The sequence below is a fragment of the Ctenopharyngodon idella genome, chromosome 7 (assembly GCF_019924925.1).
Source record: "Ctenopharyngodon idella isolate HZGC_01 chromosome 7, HZGC01, whole genome shotgun sequence".
Classification (NCBI taxonomy): domain Eukaryota; kingdom Metazoa; phylum Chordata; class Actinopteri; order Cypriniformes; family Xenocyprididae; genus Ctenopharyngodon; species Ctenopharyngodon idella.
In genome coordinates this window covers 3,867,679-3,884,242 of record NC_067226.1, presented here as the reverse complement: position 1 = coordinate 3,884,242, position 16,564 = coordinate 3,867,679, and the positions used below count along the sequence as shown (strand labels likewise).

Genomic DNA, 16,564 nt, shown 5'->3' with positions numbered 1-16,564 from the left:
AGGTGTGCAGTAGTCCAGTCTGGATAGAACAAGAGCTTGGAAAGAAGTTGTGTAGAATGCTCCGATAGGAAGGTCTAATCTTCCTGATGTTGTATAAGGCAAATCTGCAGGACCAGGCAGTTCTAGCAATGTGGTTTGCAAAGTTTAAATGATCATCAATCACAACTTCAAGGTTCCTCTCTGTCCTGGATGGAGTTGTGGTTGATGAACCTAGCTAAATGGAGAAATTGTGATGAATTGTTGGGTTGGTCGAGACCACAAGCAGTTCTGTCTTTGCAAGGTTGAGTTGAAGGCATGGTGGTCCTTCATCCAGGTAGAAATGTCTGTCAGGCAGGCTGAGATATGTGAGCCAAAGCTAAAATAACTATTATTTACAATCAAAAACAATCATTTGTGTCAATATATTTTTTAACAAAATGAGGAAAGAAGCATTACCTTAAAAATATGCTCTCCTTATGGTTTACCTCTAAACACACACACACACACACACACACACACACACACACACACACACACAAAGACTAGTATTTACAGGATAGATAGTGTGACAACCCAGTACATTTTTTGATGTCAACAAGATGCTCTTGTTTTTGTACAACCGGTTTACCTACATCAGTGGATCTCAACCTCCCATTGTCTACAAATATATTTGAAGCCCCACCACACTCACAATTTCTGCTCCATAAAATATTTTAGAGCTTGGCATAACTAGCTTAATGCTTGTTTTGGCTTAGTTTTAAGTCATCTTGAGGCTCCCTTGAAAGGTTGTTAAGGCCCCCTGGATCATTGAAAACCACTGACCTACATTACAACTGCATTTCCAGGTTCACATTTTAAAGGATTAGCACAAAAACAGATAATTCATTAAGTAGTTCTTTTTTGTAGATCTGGGTATCCAATTTGACCAAAATCAGGTGCCAAATTCTGATTAGATCAACACTTTTACTTACATTACATAATAAATTACTTGAATGATTAGACAGACAGAAGTCTGATTTCAAGTGGTTTATAACACTTTAGATGGCAGTTATTAATTTTGTGGTGCTTTGTAACAATATGTATTCTAAAATCACATAGGTAACATTTTACCTGCTAAAACTAGTAGTGTGAGGCATGAGGGTAATAGGATTAAAAAAAAAATCTGGCACCTTTTTCACGTTGTTAATTTGAATATGTAAGAAAAGGGGAGGGGGTCCTACAGTATAAAACAGAAACCGTAAGTGCATGTATAGGATAATGTGTGGTATCAAGTGCAGATACCACAAACACAGGTATCTGCATTCACTAAACAAAAGGAAATCTGAAAATTTTATTTATTCTTTCATCCTGACAATCATTCCAACACCAACACCTCTCTACAAGAGGGCTTATTCGTGGAGCATCCCAAGAGGTAAGACTTTGTCCAGCGTTTTAATTTACCATTGGTCTTTGTAGTTGTTGGAAATCATACTCCTATTTCTGCCTTCATTTGGACACAATTTTGTGTATAAATGTATTCATTTATTTTTCCTCCATCGCCATAGAGGTTGTGCTGCTTCTCTAACAAAAGACGTCAAACAGACTTTTCTTCAAAATGTCAGAACCAGGTACTGACATTTTATTTGTTTTAAATAATAATAATGTCTTTATTTATCTAACAGTCACAGTTTTACTGTTCCAATGTTTTCTCTAGCATGTGACTCTACTGCTATGTGATTTGTCTTGTAGTGAATTGTTTTCTTTGAATGACATTTTTTTCCAGATTAAACACCGAAAATGGTGTCAGGAATGAAATGCACAATAACATGTTTTACCACATTCTACAGAATACAACATGTTATGTTTATATGTGTTTAGTCTGTCAACCGTAAATGACTTCCGCTAACTTTTTTATTTGCTGTATTTGTGTCACAGAATAGTTATAATATCACCTTCTAACCAACAAGTTCAACATTGATTAGAAAAAGCCTTGATCCTATACACTCAAAAAATACTCAAAATGTGTATTTCAGTTAATAGTAAAATTCCATCAAATTGAATTGAATAATCCTTACAAGAATTTAAATGAGTAAAAAAAACTAGAGATTAATAAAACATAAATTCATAAATTAAAAAAAAAAAAAAATGAAAATATGTTTAGAATTAGGAATACAAATCACATAAACTAAATGGTCCATTCCCCTTTATCCAATAAGATTTATACAAAATGTTTTATTAAGCTCGTTTTTTTTTTTTTTTTACTCATTTTTATTCAAAATTACTCATTTTGAAATTCATAAATCTTTAAAAAAGGCTTTTGTGTGTGTGTGTGTGTGTGTGTGTGTGTGTGTGTGTGTGTGTGTGTGTGTAAAAGTAGGCCATATGACAGCTTTGTATGATGAACAAACCAAAGTGGTTATTCACTGAAAATCAAATCCGTTTCACACTCAGATTTAATCTTGGTGTGTAAAGGTGGATGTCTATGATCTGAAACCCAGATGATGTCTTGTCATCCTAAACTAGGTTGTCCACCCCAAAACGGCCATCCAAATCCCACACCTCAGCCTGAAGGTCCTGCACCGGCTCCTCCTGCTGCAGAGCTCCAGCCAGACAACCAACCACCTCCAGTTCAGAAAGCCTTGAATCCATCTGAACCAAGTAATCCAGCTCCTCACCAGGTTCAGCTGCATGAAGGTATATAGTTATATAGTATTTAGATTTTCATGTATTTAAAATTGGAAAGGAAATTAAACTTAACATTAAATTAAATCAATGATTGAGCCAAACTGCTCAACTTAACAAAATCTGAACGTTCCAAAACAAACAATTAAGTCATTGTTTTCAACTTTGCTGTCTGGACTGGTTTGTCTGATCCTGAACACACGTGCAAATAAGTAAATATGGTAGTTCAAACAGAAAAAAAGGCATGTTGCTTACTGTGTTTTCGCTCTCTTTGATTGAATTTTTGTCTTAAACTAGGTTGTCCATCCCAAAAAGACCTTACAAATCCCATGCCTCAGCCTGAAGGTCCTGCACCGGCTCCTCCAGCCATAGAACTTCATCCTGACAATCAACCACCTCCAGTTCACCCAGCTTTAAATCCGTCTGATACAAGTAATCCAGCACCTCACCAGGCTCAGCTGCATGGAGGTAAACTTAGAACAAATGGCATCTACTCTAATATTAGTCTTTCTGGTTATCCCGAGGTTCACCGTAGTCAACCGGATCCGGGCCGTATCCAGGTGAGACCAAGGACCTGCGCCTTGACACAACCACAACGCAGCCCTGAAGTATCAGCAGAGATTGAGTCAACTAGATCATCCACTCTGAGGGCCTCATCGACACGACAGCCACGACACAGTTCCTCAACAACCGTCCATACCGCCGTGATGAATACGATCCTCAATTGGATGGAACTGGAATAAATACTGTGAATGTTGCGATCCTGTCGGACTTATGATAGCTACCTGAATCGTAACAAAGCACTGTTGGCCAGAGGAGAACTAGCCCCCCGACTAAGCCTGGTTTCTCCCAAGGTTTTTTTCTCCATTTAAACACCTATTTGCCACTTGTCTGCCACCTGATGTCACCTGATGGAGTTTGGGTTCCTTGCCGCTGTCGCCTTTGGCTTGCTTAGTTGGGGACACTTGACATTTGACTTGACATTTGATATTCAACAGTGCTTTGATCTGCCTGCATTGACACTATTCTTTTAAGAGCTGCTGTGCAGCCAAATAATGTACCAGTTATCAATGTAAAGCTGCTTTGACACAATCTACATTGTAAAAAGCGCTATAAAAAAATAAAAATAAATAAAGATCAATAAAACAGTAGTTAAACAGGGGGAAAAAAACTGTTTACTATAGTGTTTTCATTTGTTTTTTTGCACTTGATTGTCCACCCCAAAACCACTTTGCAAATCCCATGCCTCAACTAGAAGGAATTGAACTGGCTTCCTTAGCCACAGAGCTCAAGAACCAACCACCTCCAGTTCAGACAGTCATGAATCCGTCTGGTCCAATTAATGCAGTACCCTGCCAGATTAACCCGTATGGAGGTAAACATAGAATAAATTTCTATCTGAGTATTACATAATATTTAAATCTTCAAATATTCAAGTAAAACAAAGGGAACAAACAAAATAAATGTTATGTTATTATACTAACTAGATTATTAAAACATTCAAGGTTTTCACTCTCTTAAATTAGGATATCCAGTCCAATGCTACCTTCCAAATCCCATGTCTCAGCCTGAAGCTCCTGCACCGGCTCCTCCTGCAGAGCTCCAGCCGGTGAATCAACCAGCTTCAGTTCAGCCGGTCGTGAATCCATCTGGTCCAAGTAATCCAGCACCTCAACAGGGTCAGCCATATGCAGGTAAACACAGAATAAATGTATGTTTGAGGAGTTTATAGTAATATTTAGATGTAAAAAGTAAAAGCCATAAGGAAATTAACTAGATTATTAAAAATAAAAAGTTCAAGGTTTTTATATGCTTTATCGAATATTGTTTAAACTAGGCTATCCAGTCCAAAACTACCTTCCAAATCCAATTCCTCAGCCAGGACAATACATAGCCACCTATCCCATAGGAGGTTATGGAGTACCTGGACCGGCTCCTCAACCTGCAGGGATCCATCCATGCAATCAACCAGCTCCAGTTCAGCCGGTCATGAATCCGCCTGGTCCAAGTAATCCAGCACCTCACCAGGGTCAGCCATATGCAGGTAAACATAGAATAAATGTATATCTGAGTGTTACATAATATTGAGATGTGCAAATGTTCAATTAAAACAAAGGCTCTACTTTCCATATACAAAAAAATTTAATATTTTAAAATTTTCTTTGTCTCTTTATTGCCTGTTCATTCTGATCCAGAACACATAAGCACATCAATACAAATAGTGACACACACAAAAAAATGTTGATTATTGTCTCAAACCAGGTTCTCCAGTCCAAAACAATCTTCCAAATCTCATGCCTCATGTTCCTGCACTGGCTTGTCCAGCAGAGCTCCAGCCAGTGAATCAACCAGCTCCAGTTCAGCCTGTCATGAATCCGTCTGATCCAAGCAATCCAGCACCTCACCAGGGTCAGCCATATGCAGGTAAACAAAGATTAAATGTATATCTGAGTGTTACATAATATTGAGATATGCAAATGTTCATCTTAAACACCAGCTCTACTTTCCATGTACAATAAAAGTTAATATTTTCAGATTTACTTTGTCTCTTTATTGTCTGTTCATTCAATGATCTAGAACACAGATGCAAATCAATACAAATAGTGGCACAAAAAAAGATCTATTATTTTCTCAAACTAGGCTCTCCAGTCCAAAACAATCTTCCAAATCTCATACCTCAAGCTCCTGCAGAGCTCCAGCCAGTGAATCAACCAGCTCCAGTTCAGCCGGTCATGAATCCATCTGGTCCAATTAATCCAGCACCTGACCAGGGTCAGCCATATGCAGGTAAACAAAGAATAAATGTGTATAGGAGTGTGATGTAATATTTAGATGTGTGGAATGGGTGTATTTAATAAAGACGATGCAAGGCTAATGATGATGTATGTCTATCCTCCTCATAAATGTCTCTACAGCACCTGCAGTTCCACTGCTGGTTATACCTTATGGAGTACCACCCAGTCTCTATTACCTCACTCAGGTGGGCCTCTCTTTCTATCAATACATTTGTCTTTGAGTGTGATGTCTGGTTACTACCTGGAATTTTGTTGTGCATTTCAGATCGACCAGGTGTTTATTCACCAAAAAATATCTTTTGTAGAGAGTGAGTCTTTCTTCTACCTCTTTATTGTCCAAATTTCTTGTTTAATCATATTAAAGCACTGCCAATGTTTAAAAGCAGTTTTGTTCACACGTGATAGATTCTGATAGATTATACTATGTGCCATATTTAACTTTGATCATACTTGTCTACAGTGCTCACTGGCTTTGAGACCAACAACCAGTATGAGATCAAGAACAGCATCGGGCAAGACATCTACCACGCCAAAGAAAAAAGCGACTGCTTTACACGCAATATTTGTGGTTCAGCGCGCGGTTTTCAAATGCGAATTACAGACAACACGGGCCAGGAGGTCATACGGCTGCACAGACCAATGCGCTGCTTCCTGCAAGAGGTAGAATAAACTTTGACAGTCTTATCAAGGGTTCTGGAACATCTAAATAAAATGTCTTTGTAGAGATGTTGAAAGGAGCTCCAACATACAAGGCTTCAGACAACAACAACAAAAAATTATTGAGGATGCCGCTGGCACCTAAAATGACACACATTAAGCAGAATCAGTGAAACTATTTTTTTTTTTGGGTGACAATTTACAGAATCACTTAAAGATTGTTGTATAGTTTAGCTTTTTAAAGGGTTAGTTCACCCAAAAAGGAAAATTCTGTCATTAATTACTCACCCTCATGTCGTTCCAAACCTGTAAGACCTTCGTTCATCTTCGGAACACAAATTAAGATATTTTTGATGAAATCCGATGGCTCAGTGAGGCCTCCATTGACAGCTAGATAATTAACACTTTCAATGCCCAGAAAGCTACTAAAGACATATTTAAAACAGTTCTACAGTGACTACAGTTGTACAACCTTAATGTTATGAAGCGACAAGAATACTTTTTGTGCGCCAAAAAAACAAAATAATGACTTTATTCAACAATATCTAGTGATGGGCGATTTCAAAACACTTCAAAGCTTTACGAATCTTTTGTTTCGAATCAGTGGTTCGGAGCATGCATCACACTGCCAAAGTCACGCCCCCCAGTGGTGAACTATTGAAATTTCAAAACACTTATGACGTAACGAAGCCTTGTTTACTGAAATAACGTGACTTTGGCAATTTGATACACACTCCGAACCACTGATTCGAAACAAAAGATTCGTAAAGCTTCGAAGCCTCATGAAGCAGTGTTTTGAAATCGCCCATCACTAGATATTGTTGAATAAAGTCGTTATTTTGTTTTTTTGGCGCACAAAAAGTATTCTCGTCACTTCATAACATTAAGGTTGAACCACTGCAGTCACATGAACTGTTTTAAATACATCTTTAGTAACTTTCTGGGCATTAAAAGTGTTAATTGTCTTGCTGGCAATGGAGGCCTCACTGAGCCATCGGATTTTATCAAAAATATCTTAATTTGTGTTCTGAAAATGAACGAAAGTCTTACGGGTGTGGAACGACATGAGGGTGAGTAATTAGTGACAGAATTATCATTTTTGCGTGAACTAACCCTTTAACTAGAGTCGCTGCTTTGTAAAGGAGCTACGACGAGAGATGTAAAGTTTCACGGCCCTATACATCACAAATCCCGGTTCATTTTAAAAAATGACTTCAGTGAGGAAATGAAGTTGTGAACTCAGTATCAGCTCTGAATGATTCACTGACAATCTGATTCAAACCGCTCGCATACAAGGCTGTTTTGTGAATCTTTTTGACTGACTCCTTAAAAAAAGAACCGGTGCATTCCTTTTTTTCTATAGTTTTAACATTGTGCAGTCAAAAGGGGGTTAAGTAATTTGAAGTTGTTGTTGTTAAACAAAGCTGATGCTGGTATAAATAGGGATATGATATAATTTAGTTGTTGGGTTTTAAAGGACATGCTTGCCAAGTGGATCTGGTAAGCAGCTGTGCAGTGATTGAGCTAATTCTTTTTATGGGACAGTGCATTGAGGGGTTAAACTAATTTGGCATGAGATGGACAGTGTTCTATTTTTAGCTGTGTGTTTACACACATGCTGGTATCATGTGTCCTTTTGAGTTATTAGTTTAAATATTTAATAATCTGTATTGTAGAACCAGCTTTTTTGCAGTCACTCCTACACATCATACCCAGTTGTTTCATAAGTATTTTAAATGCCCACTTAAATCAGTTAGAGCAGAGACTGATATGGCATTACTATTAATAAATTGGGAAATTGCTATAAATTTAGTTATAAAGAACTGTATTTCTATTTCTAACTGTGTTCTTGTACAATCTGTAAGTGTAGGTGCCTCAAATAACTTTCTGTGTACTTATTGCACACATTTTCACATATGTCTCCTTTCTTATTTATTAATTAATGTGAATTTTCCAACCTTAGATTGAGATACAGTCTCCCCTTGGAGTTACCATAGGCTATGTGAAACAGGAGTGGTCCTTCTTTTTACCAAGATTCTCCATCCTGGGCCCCAACAATGAGGTACTGCTGAAAATCCATGGGCCCTTCCTTCCATTCAAATGCTGCGGTGACGTAAACTTTGAGGTAACTTTTATTTCAGGCAGTGTTAGTGCTAGAATTAAATATTTTTTAGACTTAAACATGTTAAGGCATTTTGCGCACCAATGCATGTTTAATGCACCAATGCACTAAGAAGGTCTGTCTTTAGGTAAAAGGCATGATTGGTGAGAAGTCAATTGGTCGAATCATAAAACAACGAAGTGGCTTCATAAAGAAATGCTTCACTGATGCCACTAACTTTTGTATCCAATTCCCTCTGGACATGGATGTTAAAATGAAGACTGTACTTATGGGCGCTTGCTTCCTTATTGTGAGTATTAAGTCAAGGATTTCACTGATTCACTGGACATCTAGCTGTAGCCTATGTATTGTGTGCTAGAGAAGTTCATTCAGATCTGGCATTTTAAACTTTTATGGAAGTTTATTGTGTTAAAATTTATAGGGCCAGATTTACAAACAGCTTGCGCCATTGTAACCCTCTTTTGGCATTAAAGGATTAGTCCACTTTCAAATAAACTTTTCCTGATAATTTACTCACCCCCATGTTATCCAAGATGTTTGTCTTTCTTTCTTCAGTCGAAAAGAAATGAAGGTTTTTGATGAAAACATTCCAGGATTATTTTCCTTATAGTGGACTTCAATGGACACCAAACGGTTGAAGGTCAAAATTACAGTTTCAGTGCTGCTTCAGAGGGCTTTAAACAATACCAGACGAGGAATAAGGGTCTTATCTAGCGAAACGATCGGTCATTTTCGAAAAAAAAAAAAAAATGTAAATGTATATGCTTTAAATAAACAAATGTTTGCCTTCTAAGTGCTTCCGCCAAAACCGCATTTCCGTATTCTCCAAAAAGTTTACACTGTATGTCCTACGCCTACCCTCATATTATAATGTCTATGCCTACCCTATTCAACTTACGGAAAAAATGTAACTGGCGCTGCGTTCGTTCCGTAAGTAGAATAGGGAAGGCGTAGAACATACGGCGTAAACTTTTTGGAGAATACGGAAATGCGGTTTTGGCGGAAGCACTTAGAAGGCGAACATTTGTTTATATAAAGCATATACATTTACATTTTTTTCGAAAATGACCGATCGTTTCGCTAGATAAGACCATTATTCCTCGTCTGGTATCGTTTAAAGCCCTTTGAAGCTGCACTGAAACAGTAATTTTGACCTTCAACCGTTTGGAGGCCATTGAAGTCCACTATAAGGAGAATAATCCTGGAATGTTTTCATCAAAAACCTTAATTTCTTTTCGACTGAAGAAAGAAAGAGATGAACATCTTGGATGACATGGGGGTGAGTAAATTATCAGGAAAAGTTTATTTAAAAGTGGACTAATCCTTTAAACTGACAGGATTTACTAAAGACATGCAGTGCAAAATTAGCGCTGAAAAGGCGTGGACACAGTTATTTTTGTGGCTGACCATATTGTAAATGCATTTGTAGGAGTTTCTCTTTTCAGATTGTTTTCCTTTCAGAAAATTTATGGGAGGAGAATATTTGTATAAATCATACAGCGTGATTTATTAAGGTTTACGGTTGTCAATTTACTGGAATTTGCGGCATTATTTAACACTGAAAAAAGCATGTCCTAATACAGTTTGTGTTTGACATGTCTACGTTTATTAAATCTGGCCCATAGTATTATATTGTTTTTTGGACTAATCTCTCATTCTCTTTCTTTCTTCTTCCTCATAGGACATCATGTTCTTTGACAAAGGTGGACAATTATTTTTAAAATTACTAAAGGCGTCATGAAATGCTTTTCTTCCCCTATTTTTACTCCTTTCCTTGAGGGGTCACTTATAATGTTAGTGAGTTGTTTTATTATTAATATTATTATTATTATTATTATTACTGTTATTATTCTTTTTCTTTTTTTTATTAATAGCCTATACTACCATTTTCCACCCTATCCCTGACTTAAAAAAAGATATAACACTATAAATGTATTTACTGTCAATTTTGATCAGTTTAACATGTTCTTTCTGAATAAAAGTATTAATTTCCTTTTTTTTTAAAAAAAAAAAAAAAATCCAACATTTTGCATGGTAAATTGTATGTTGATTCACAGTTTAGCTTGTGGTTTTGCTTTTTTTGCTCCAGTTTATCTTTTACTGTCGAACACACCTAATATTTTCAAGAAAGAAAGCAGAAGTGGAATGCAGGCATACATCTATTTGTGTTTGTTTAAGGTTCATTATGAGTCCTCATGTTATGAAATGAGTTTCTAACACCTCGTGTCTATGGCATTAACTTTCATTTTCTTTGGTAGGTTTATCACCTTTAAACCAGCAGGCTCTATATGATATTATCCTCAGTGATGTGTATCAAAGTCACAACTGTAACTGTTATCACTTCATTGCATGAATGGATTGATGTTTCATCAGCACCTTGCATCTCCAAATAGAAAATACATACATTCCCTTTTATGCTAGATTGTATGTTACTCCTAAGCTGATAATCACATGACTTTGAAATAAATAATATTAAAATAAAATATATTTAATTTTATTTTATGCATAAGACTAGAGTCATTGTTTAAATGCATTTTCTTGTAGTTCAACCACTGTCAACTTTCCTATTTATACATTTATACAACTTGCCTGTTATACATTGCGACTTACATCACATACTTTTACTCGTCTTTACTGTTTCTTTTTGTTTTCATCAAATACAGTCATTGTAATTGGATAATCTCATCATATTTTGTGTGCAAATGTTACTGGCCCATCTACAGCACTCCATGGTCTCAAAAGCCAAAAAAAAAAAAAAAAAAAGTGATCAAGAATACCATCTGTCAAATAATTAGCATTCAGCCAAAGAGAAGCACGCAGCTGTGTACACAACTTTCTATATGTTAAAAAAAAAAAAAAAAAAAAAACAGCAAACAAAAACTTGGCAATAAAGGTTCTCAAAATAATGACTCAGTAAAGATTATTTCATTTAGTTCATTCGTCACATTGGAAAGGCCTCGCTCTGGGCAAGTTTTAGAGACAGCAATGTTTCCTTGTATTATATGGTGCCACAATATAGGCCTTTCAGAACAAATATTAACAGCAGAATGGAAGTAGCTACAAAACATTGAAACACTCAGTTCTCCCAAACATTTGTGTTACTATGACACATTGTGGTTGTTTTGGGTACAGCAACTCTTTTCAGTTCTAGCCTCAACACTTTGCACTTTCCATTCAAGTATTGAATGGGAACATTTATTTGTTAATGAATATTCTTGTACGATTTGAGGTCTTGTTTTATTTTCACAATTTGTTACAACAGGGGTGGGGAACGTTGATCCTGGAGGGCCACTGTCCTGCAGAGTTTAGCCAAAGAGTATAGAACCCAAGAGGCAACAGCCACTAGATGGCGCTCCGGTAGCGCGGCCGCCATTATGGGGTGAAAATACTAACTGGACCATAGAATCTAGGGCTGGGTATTGACACAATTTTCACGATTCGATTACGATTCCGATTCGATATCGATTATTTTGGATGTAGTATTTTGGATATATGGCAAATTTTCTAGAGGAAAAAATAATCTCAACTAATGCTGTAAACTACACATGTAAGTTAGTTGGTGCTACTATAATAATATTGAAGGTTAAATTAACTTTATATACAAACACTTAAATTACACTCAATGATGTTTTTGTTATAAATAAAGTTTAGAATTACATAATCATATTTCTACTCCAATTCGTTTTTTTGAAATATAAACATTTAAATCGCGGCTGTCATAACTGATTTATTCAAACATGCATTAAATATTGAAGAACGTTAAAAATTATAATGAATATGTAACGGTGCATAGCTATATTTATCAGAATGTTGCTTTCTAGAGTACACTTTTCTAGCTGACTAATGAGTTTATGGTTACTGAATATGTTTTTCTGAGGTAAATGTGACGTTACGCTACATCGATCTGTCATGCCACATTAAACAGCGCCAAAACGGTATTTATTTTTAGAATCTCATAATAAGATGGACGTCATTTGAAATCTGAGACTTTGTTTCATATCAAAAGTAACAAAGCACAAAGATTATTGCGATTTATTGGATGGTAGGCGCTACATATTCTGCTCATTCATCAACTGAAAACAGACTAGACTAATCGATTCTTGGGATTTAAGAATCATATCGGTTCGTAAAAATGAGAATCGATTAAAATCGAGAAATCGATATTTTTTACCCAGCCCTAATAGAATCCTTCACATTTTACGCACCCAAAATCGGCGCAAAAGAACATTTTCCAAATGAAATCATCAGTAAGTTTTATGGCACCTACAGTAAATGTTGTATTGTCTTATATATGTTTTATTTTACCAGTTGTGGAATCCAACCATTCAACCATCCGAGGTAACGTAGTTAGCCTACTTTATTGAGCATTTCCATTTTATGCAACTTTACACGTTTATTAATAGTAAATTAATAATTAATAAATTTAAGATCATCATGTTTGCAGCAAACAATATATTTCAGACCTAAAGTTGCATAACTAGTGGAATAATAATAGTATCACTCCACTAGGTCTGAATTGAAATAGGCTATATTGTACGTTTTAATGGATCACGCTACAAACATAACGATCTTATAATACATGATGCATTGCTGTGTCCGTTATCGCATAATTCCCAATTTTGGACACTTTTGCTTTAACAGACATTAGACAACACTGCAAAATCAAGCTGTTATATTCATGTTTATATTGTCCAACATTCCCAATTTTTCTGATGCATGTCCTTAATTTAATTTCATATGTTGGTATTAATTCAGTGTTTGTAAGCCTACGCTAATACTAGATCTTTTAAAGAATTTTAACCCAAATGACTGGGTTTCTAGAGAGCAAAGGTTTTGTGAAAAAAGTGGAAGGCTTACACAAAGTCTGTAAAATAAACTGTTAAAAGGATTTGATGATCACTAGTGATAGTATTTTATTCTGTGTTGTCATCATTCAGGTTGGATTTCAGCTTTAATGTACGTTTTTGGGTTTTTTTTTGGTTTTTTAAACAAAGCAGCTGATATTGCCATAGAAACTAGTGGACTGCCGAGTCGCTTACACCCCAAAATGGCGGAAACGCAGGGCCGCTGCTGGGCGCCGGTGTTGCAATGGAACGTTCTATTGAGTGTCGCTTCTTGTTAGTGTATAGACCTTATGTAGCTCCGCCCCTTTTCAGCGCTGCGCTCGTTGTCTTTTGACTTCCGGTTTGTATTTCCACAGCGATCTTACATATTTATGAATGAACTGATCGTTTCAAAATCTTCCCGCCCACACAGCGAAAGGACTCGTATCGGCGTCCACTTGCGCGCAGTGACGGATCCGCAACGAAGGCGGATCGCGAACCCGCCGTGGCTCCGCGCTGCATTCGCTCCGCATCCGCGATTAAAACCTTACCTCCGCGGCGGGTCCGTTTGGGACCCGCAAATTGATACATACATCCGCCGCGGACCCGCAACAGACTCATAAAAATCCTGGCTCATCAGGCCCGGGTCCGTTTTGGACCCGTTTATCTCATTTTCAAAATCCCTTCTGTTATTGCTGTAGGATAAAACTAAAACTATCACTAGGCCTAGGCTACTACAGCAATATAGGCCTAAGCTTAAATCTGCATTGCCTTGTATTTTTAACAATATTGTAAATAGGCCTAACAGAAAAGGTTCAAGTCAAGACATGAATTTACTGTACAAAAGTAATCACTACTCAATGGAAATATAAAATGGATATTTATATTTATGTTAAGTTATAGGTTATAGCCTATTCTGTTTTTGTTAAGTAGCCTACGTTGGCGAGGCTACTCTACATTAATTTTGTGGTCAAAACCTAATTTAGTGCTTTATATGCCTAGGTCGGTGCAAACATAAAATATTTTATCTATTAGGCTACACCTTCAATGAAATGCTGCGCTATGCACAGCTAAAATATCAGAAAATGAATAACTGGCGAACAAGAAGTTCAATAAAAAGGTTATTTATTGCTTATTTTTCCATTTGTGTGGATGGAGGCAGGTCACGTCTCCTCGCTGCCCGATCCGCTGCCAGGTTGAACCACCTGATTGCGTGCTTGGTGTCACCGTGTTTTTCCTCACAGCACCTGTAATCAAACAGACAGATATGTTTATGTTTATGGTATGTAGCATCCAAAGCCAAGTATGCTTACACAATACAATATATGAGATAGGCATTAAGGAGATTAAATTAAAAAAGAAACATGACTTGCAAAGTCATAAACAGGGTTGTGGGGGTTTAAATAATAGGTGGGTAAACTATGAATTCGTGATCAGGGTAAGGTGTGCTGCACCTTTTGCTATCGGATGTTTAAAAAAAGACATCCAAAATGTTCAAACAATATCAGTGGTATTAAATGGTTCCTTGATCAGAGCACATATTGTATGTGGATAAATCAGTGTGGTTTTGTAATGTTTTAAGTTTGTTAGGGTCCTACATACATTCTATTTGGAGGTAAACTCTTAACATTACATTACATAAACTCTTAACTAGTGCTGGGCGGTATGACCAAAAATTTATATCACGGTATTTTTCAAAATTATATCAGTTTCACGGTATATGACGGTGTTTTTTTTCCCCTATGCATGACCGGGCGTTAACCACATTTTCTACTGATTGAGAGAAGAAAAACTGCAGTAGATTGACTAGAATGCCCTGTTTTACTGTCATGATGAGTGAATATTGTAGAAAAATTCAACACTAGAGTTAATACAGGTTTACAAAGCCCCACAAAATGATGCTGTGGGGAGACAACAACCAATAAAACACAGACCTGCAACACACTCATTACAGACACATGAATATTAAAATATGACCATGGAGATAGAAAAAAAAAAAGAATTGAGGGCACCTTAAGTATTTTAAAAATCTAATCCTATATAACAACAAACTGCCAAAACGCAGAAGAACATTTAAACTAAGGATATTTTCAGTACATTTAAGAGCACTACAGTCTCTGAAACAAATGACACACGTAAGTTTAACACAGAAAGAATAAAGCACTTGTTTCTCTGGTCTATATTCTTTGGTTTAGCTCCAACCCTGAAAAAAAAAACACTCACCTGCCTGTAACTTTAGTAATCCCGAAGACCTTGATTAGCTTCAGGTGTGTTTAATTTGGGTTGGAGCTAAACTCTGCAGGACAATGGCCCTCCAGGATTGACGTACCCCACCCCTGTGTTACTAGTTTAACATTGCAGAAACAATAACGTATTGGTAATTTTATGTCAGCGTTTTGTGTCACACTTTGTTCTTGTGATAAATATACACATTTGTACCCTAAAGCTGCTGTCCGTAACTTTTTTGGGTTAAAAATGATCCAAAATCAATTTTCAAGCAAGTAGCCAGTGTTCAAAACTACCTCCTTACCTTAGCCTGATTCACAACGGTAAGCTTGTAATAATGCTTTATAATTCAAATGGTACTGGTGGGTTTCCGCAGGAAATTCGAGCATGCAGCCGTTCGTCTTTGCGTCATTACGTCACGTCTGTTTACATAGAGAAGGAGTCCCAGCTAGTAGTGCTATATGGCATGTGAGGATGCTACAGGCGGCAGATCATTTTTAGCTTTTTCTCACAGCAGCTGCAATAATTAAACTTATCATTTTGATTGGCGGATTGTAATCCAGAAAGGTCCAAACAATCATCAGTGACAACTGGAGATTTACCCTTAGTCAAAAGCAAAAGACTTCAGACTACGGAGTGGCTACAGACATTGAAATCTACAGGTAACGCTAATACACACTAAATACACATTAGGCCTTAGTTCAATTAGGGCATTTAAGTAGCTTTTATAATCTTTCACTAGAAAAAAACATTACAGGTGTGCATCTTGAGACAAAACAATGGCACTGATATATTTTAAAATATGTCAGTGCAAGTTGCTTTCAGTTAAAACAGCTCAAACATGCATTTTAGTCTAGGACTAGCTTAAAGGGTTAGTTCACCCAAAAATGAAAATAGTGTCATTTATTACTCTCCCTCATGTCGTTCTACACCCGTAAGATCTTCTTTCATCATCGGAACATGTGAGTTCGGTGGTTCTACCTTAATATTATAAAGCGACGAGAATACTTTTTGTGCACCAAAAAAACTCAATTTTGAAATCGGCCCATCACTGTATTGTTGAAAAGTCGTTATTTTGTTTTTTTGGAGCACAAAAAGTATTCTTGTCGCTTTATAATATTAAGATAGAACCACCAAACTCAAATGAACTGTTTTAAATATGTTTTTAGTACCTTTATGGATATTGAGAGTGGAAGTACCATTGCTGTGAATGCAGGCCTCACTGAGCCATCGGATTTCATCAAAAATATCTTAATTTGTGTTCCGAAGATGAACGAAGGTCTTACAGGTGTAGAACGACA

At 36.7% G+C, this 16,564-nt stretch overlaps 2 protein-coding genes across 3 annotated transcripts; both read left to right on the top strand.

The window, feature by feature from the left end:
- Positions 1 to 1,716: 1,716 nt before the first annotated feature.
- Positions 1,717 to 3,787, top strand: LOC127516020 (uncharacterized). 2 transcript variants are annotated; one of them, XM_051900269.1, is made up of 3 exons: positions 1,717 to 2,652; positions 2,938 to 3,072; positions 3,165 to 3,786. In XM_051900269.1, the coding sequence occupies exons 1-3, from the start codon at positions 2,457 to 2,459 to the stop codon at positions 3,173 to 3,175; spliced, it is 342 nt and encodes a 113-aa protein (XP_051756229.1). In that variant the 5' UTR covers positions 1,717 to 2,456; the 3' UTR covers positions 3,176 to 3,786. The 2 variants fall into 2 exon arrangements, with proteins under 2 accessions (XP_051756229.1, XP_051756228.1); XM_051900268.1 differs by having other exon boundaries at positions 2,938 to 3,787.
- An 842-nt stretch (positions 3,788 to 4,629) lies between these two features.
- LOC127515586 (phospholipid scramblase 1-like) lies at positions 4,630 to 9,083 on the top strand. Its single transcript, XM_051899409.1, has 6 exons — positions 4,630 to 4,648; positions 5,556 to 5,620; positions 5,701 to 5,743; positions 5,896 to 6,095; positions 8,056 to 8,217; positions 8,342 to 9,083. Exons 1-6 carry the CDS (start codon positions 4,630 to 4,632, stop codon positions 8,570 to 8,572), a joined length of 720 nt encoding a protein of 239 aa, XP_051755369.1. The 3' UTR covers positions 8,573 to 9,083.
- Positions 9,084 to 16,564: the final 7,481 nt, after the last annotated feature.

Bases quoted from the DNA above. Each gene is read 5' to 3' on its own strand.
- LOC127516020 (XM_051900268.1), top strand. From the start codon at position 2,457: ATGATGTCTTGTCATCCTAAACTAGGTTGTCCACCCCAAAACGGCCAT. The intron at 2,653-2,937 runs GTATATAGTTAT...GTCTTAAACTAG, and splicing joins CCAGGTTCAGCTGCATGAAG to GTTGTCCATCCCAAAAAGAC.
- LOC127515586 (XM_051899409.1), top strand. The intron at 6,096-8,055 runs GTAGAATAAACT...TTCCAACCTTAG, and splicing joins TGCGCTGCTTCCTGCAAGAG to ATTGAGATACAGTCTCCCCT. The intron at 8,218-8,341 runs GTAACTTTTATT...GTCTGTCTTTAG, and splicing joins GCGGTGACGTAAACTTTGAG to GTAAAAGGCATGATTGGTGA.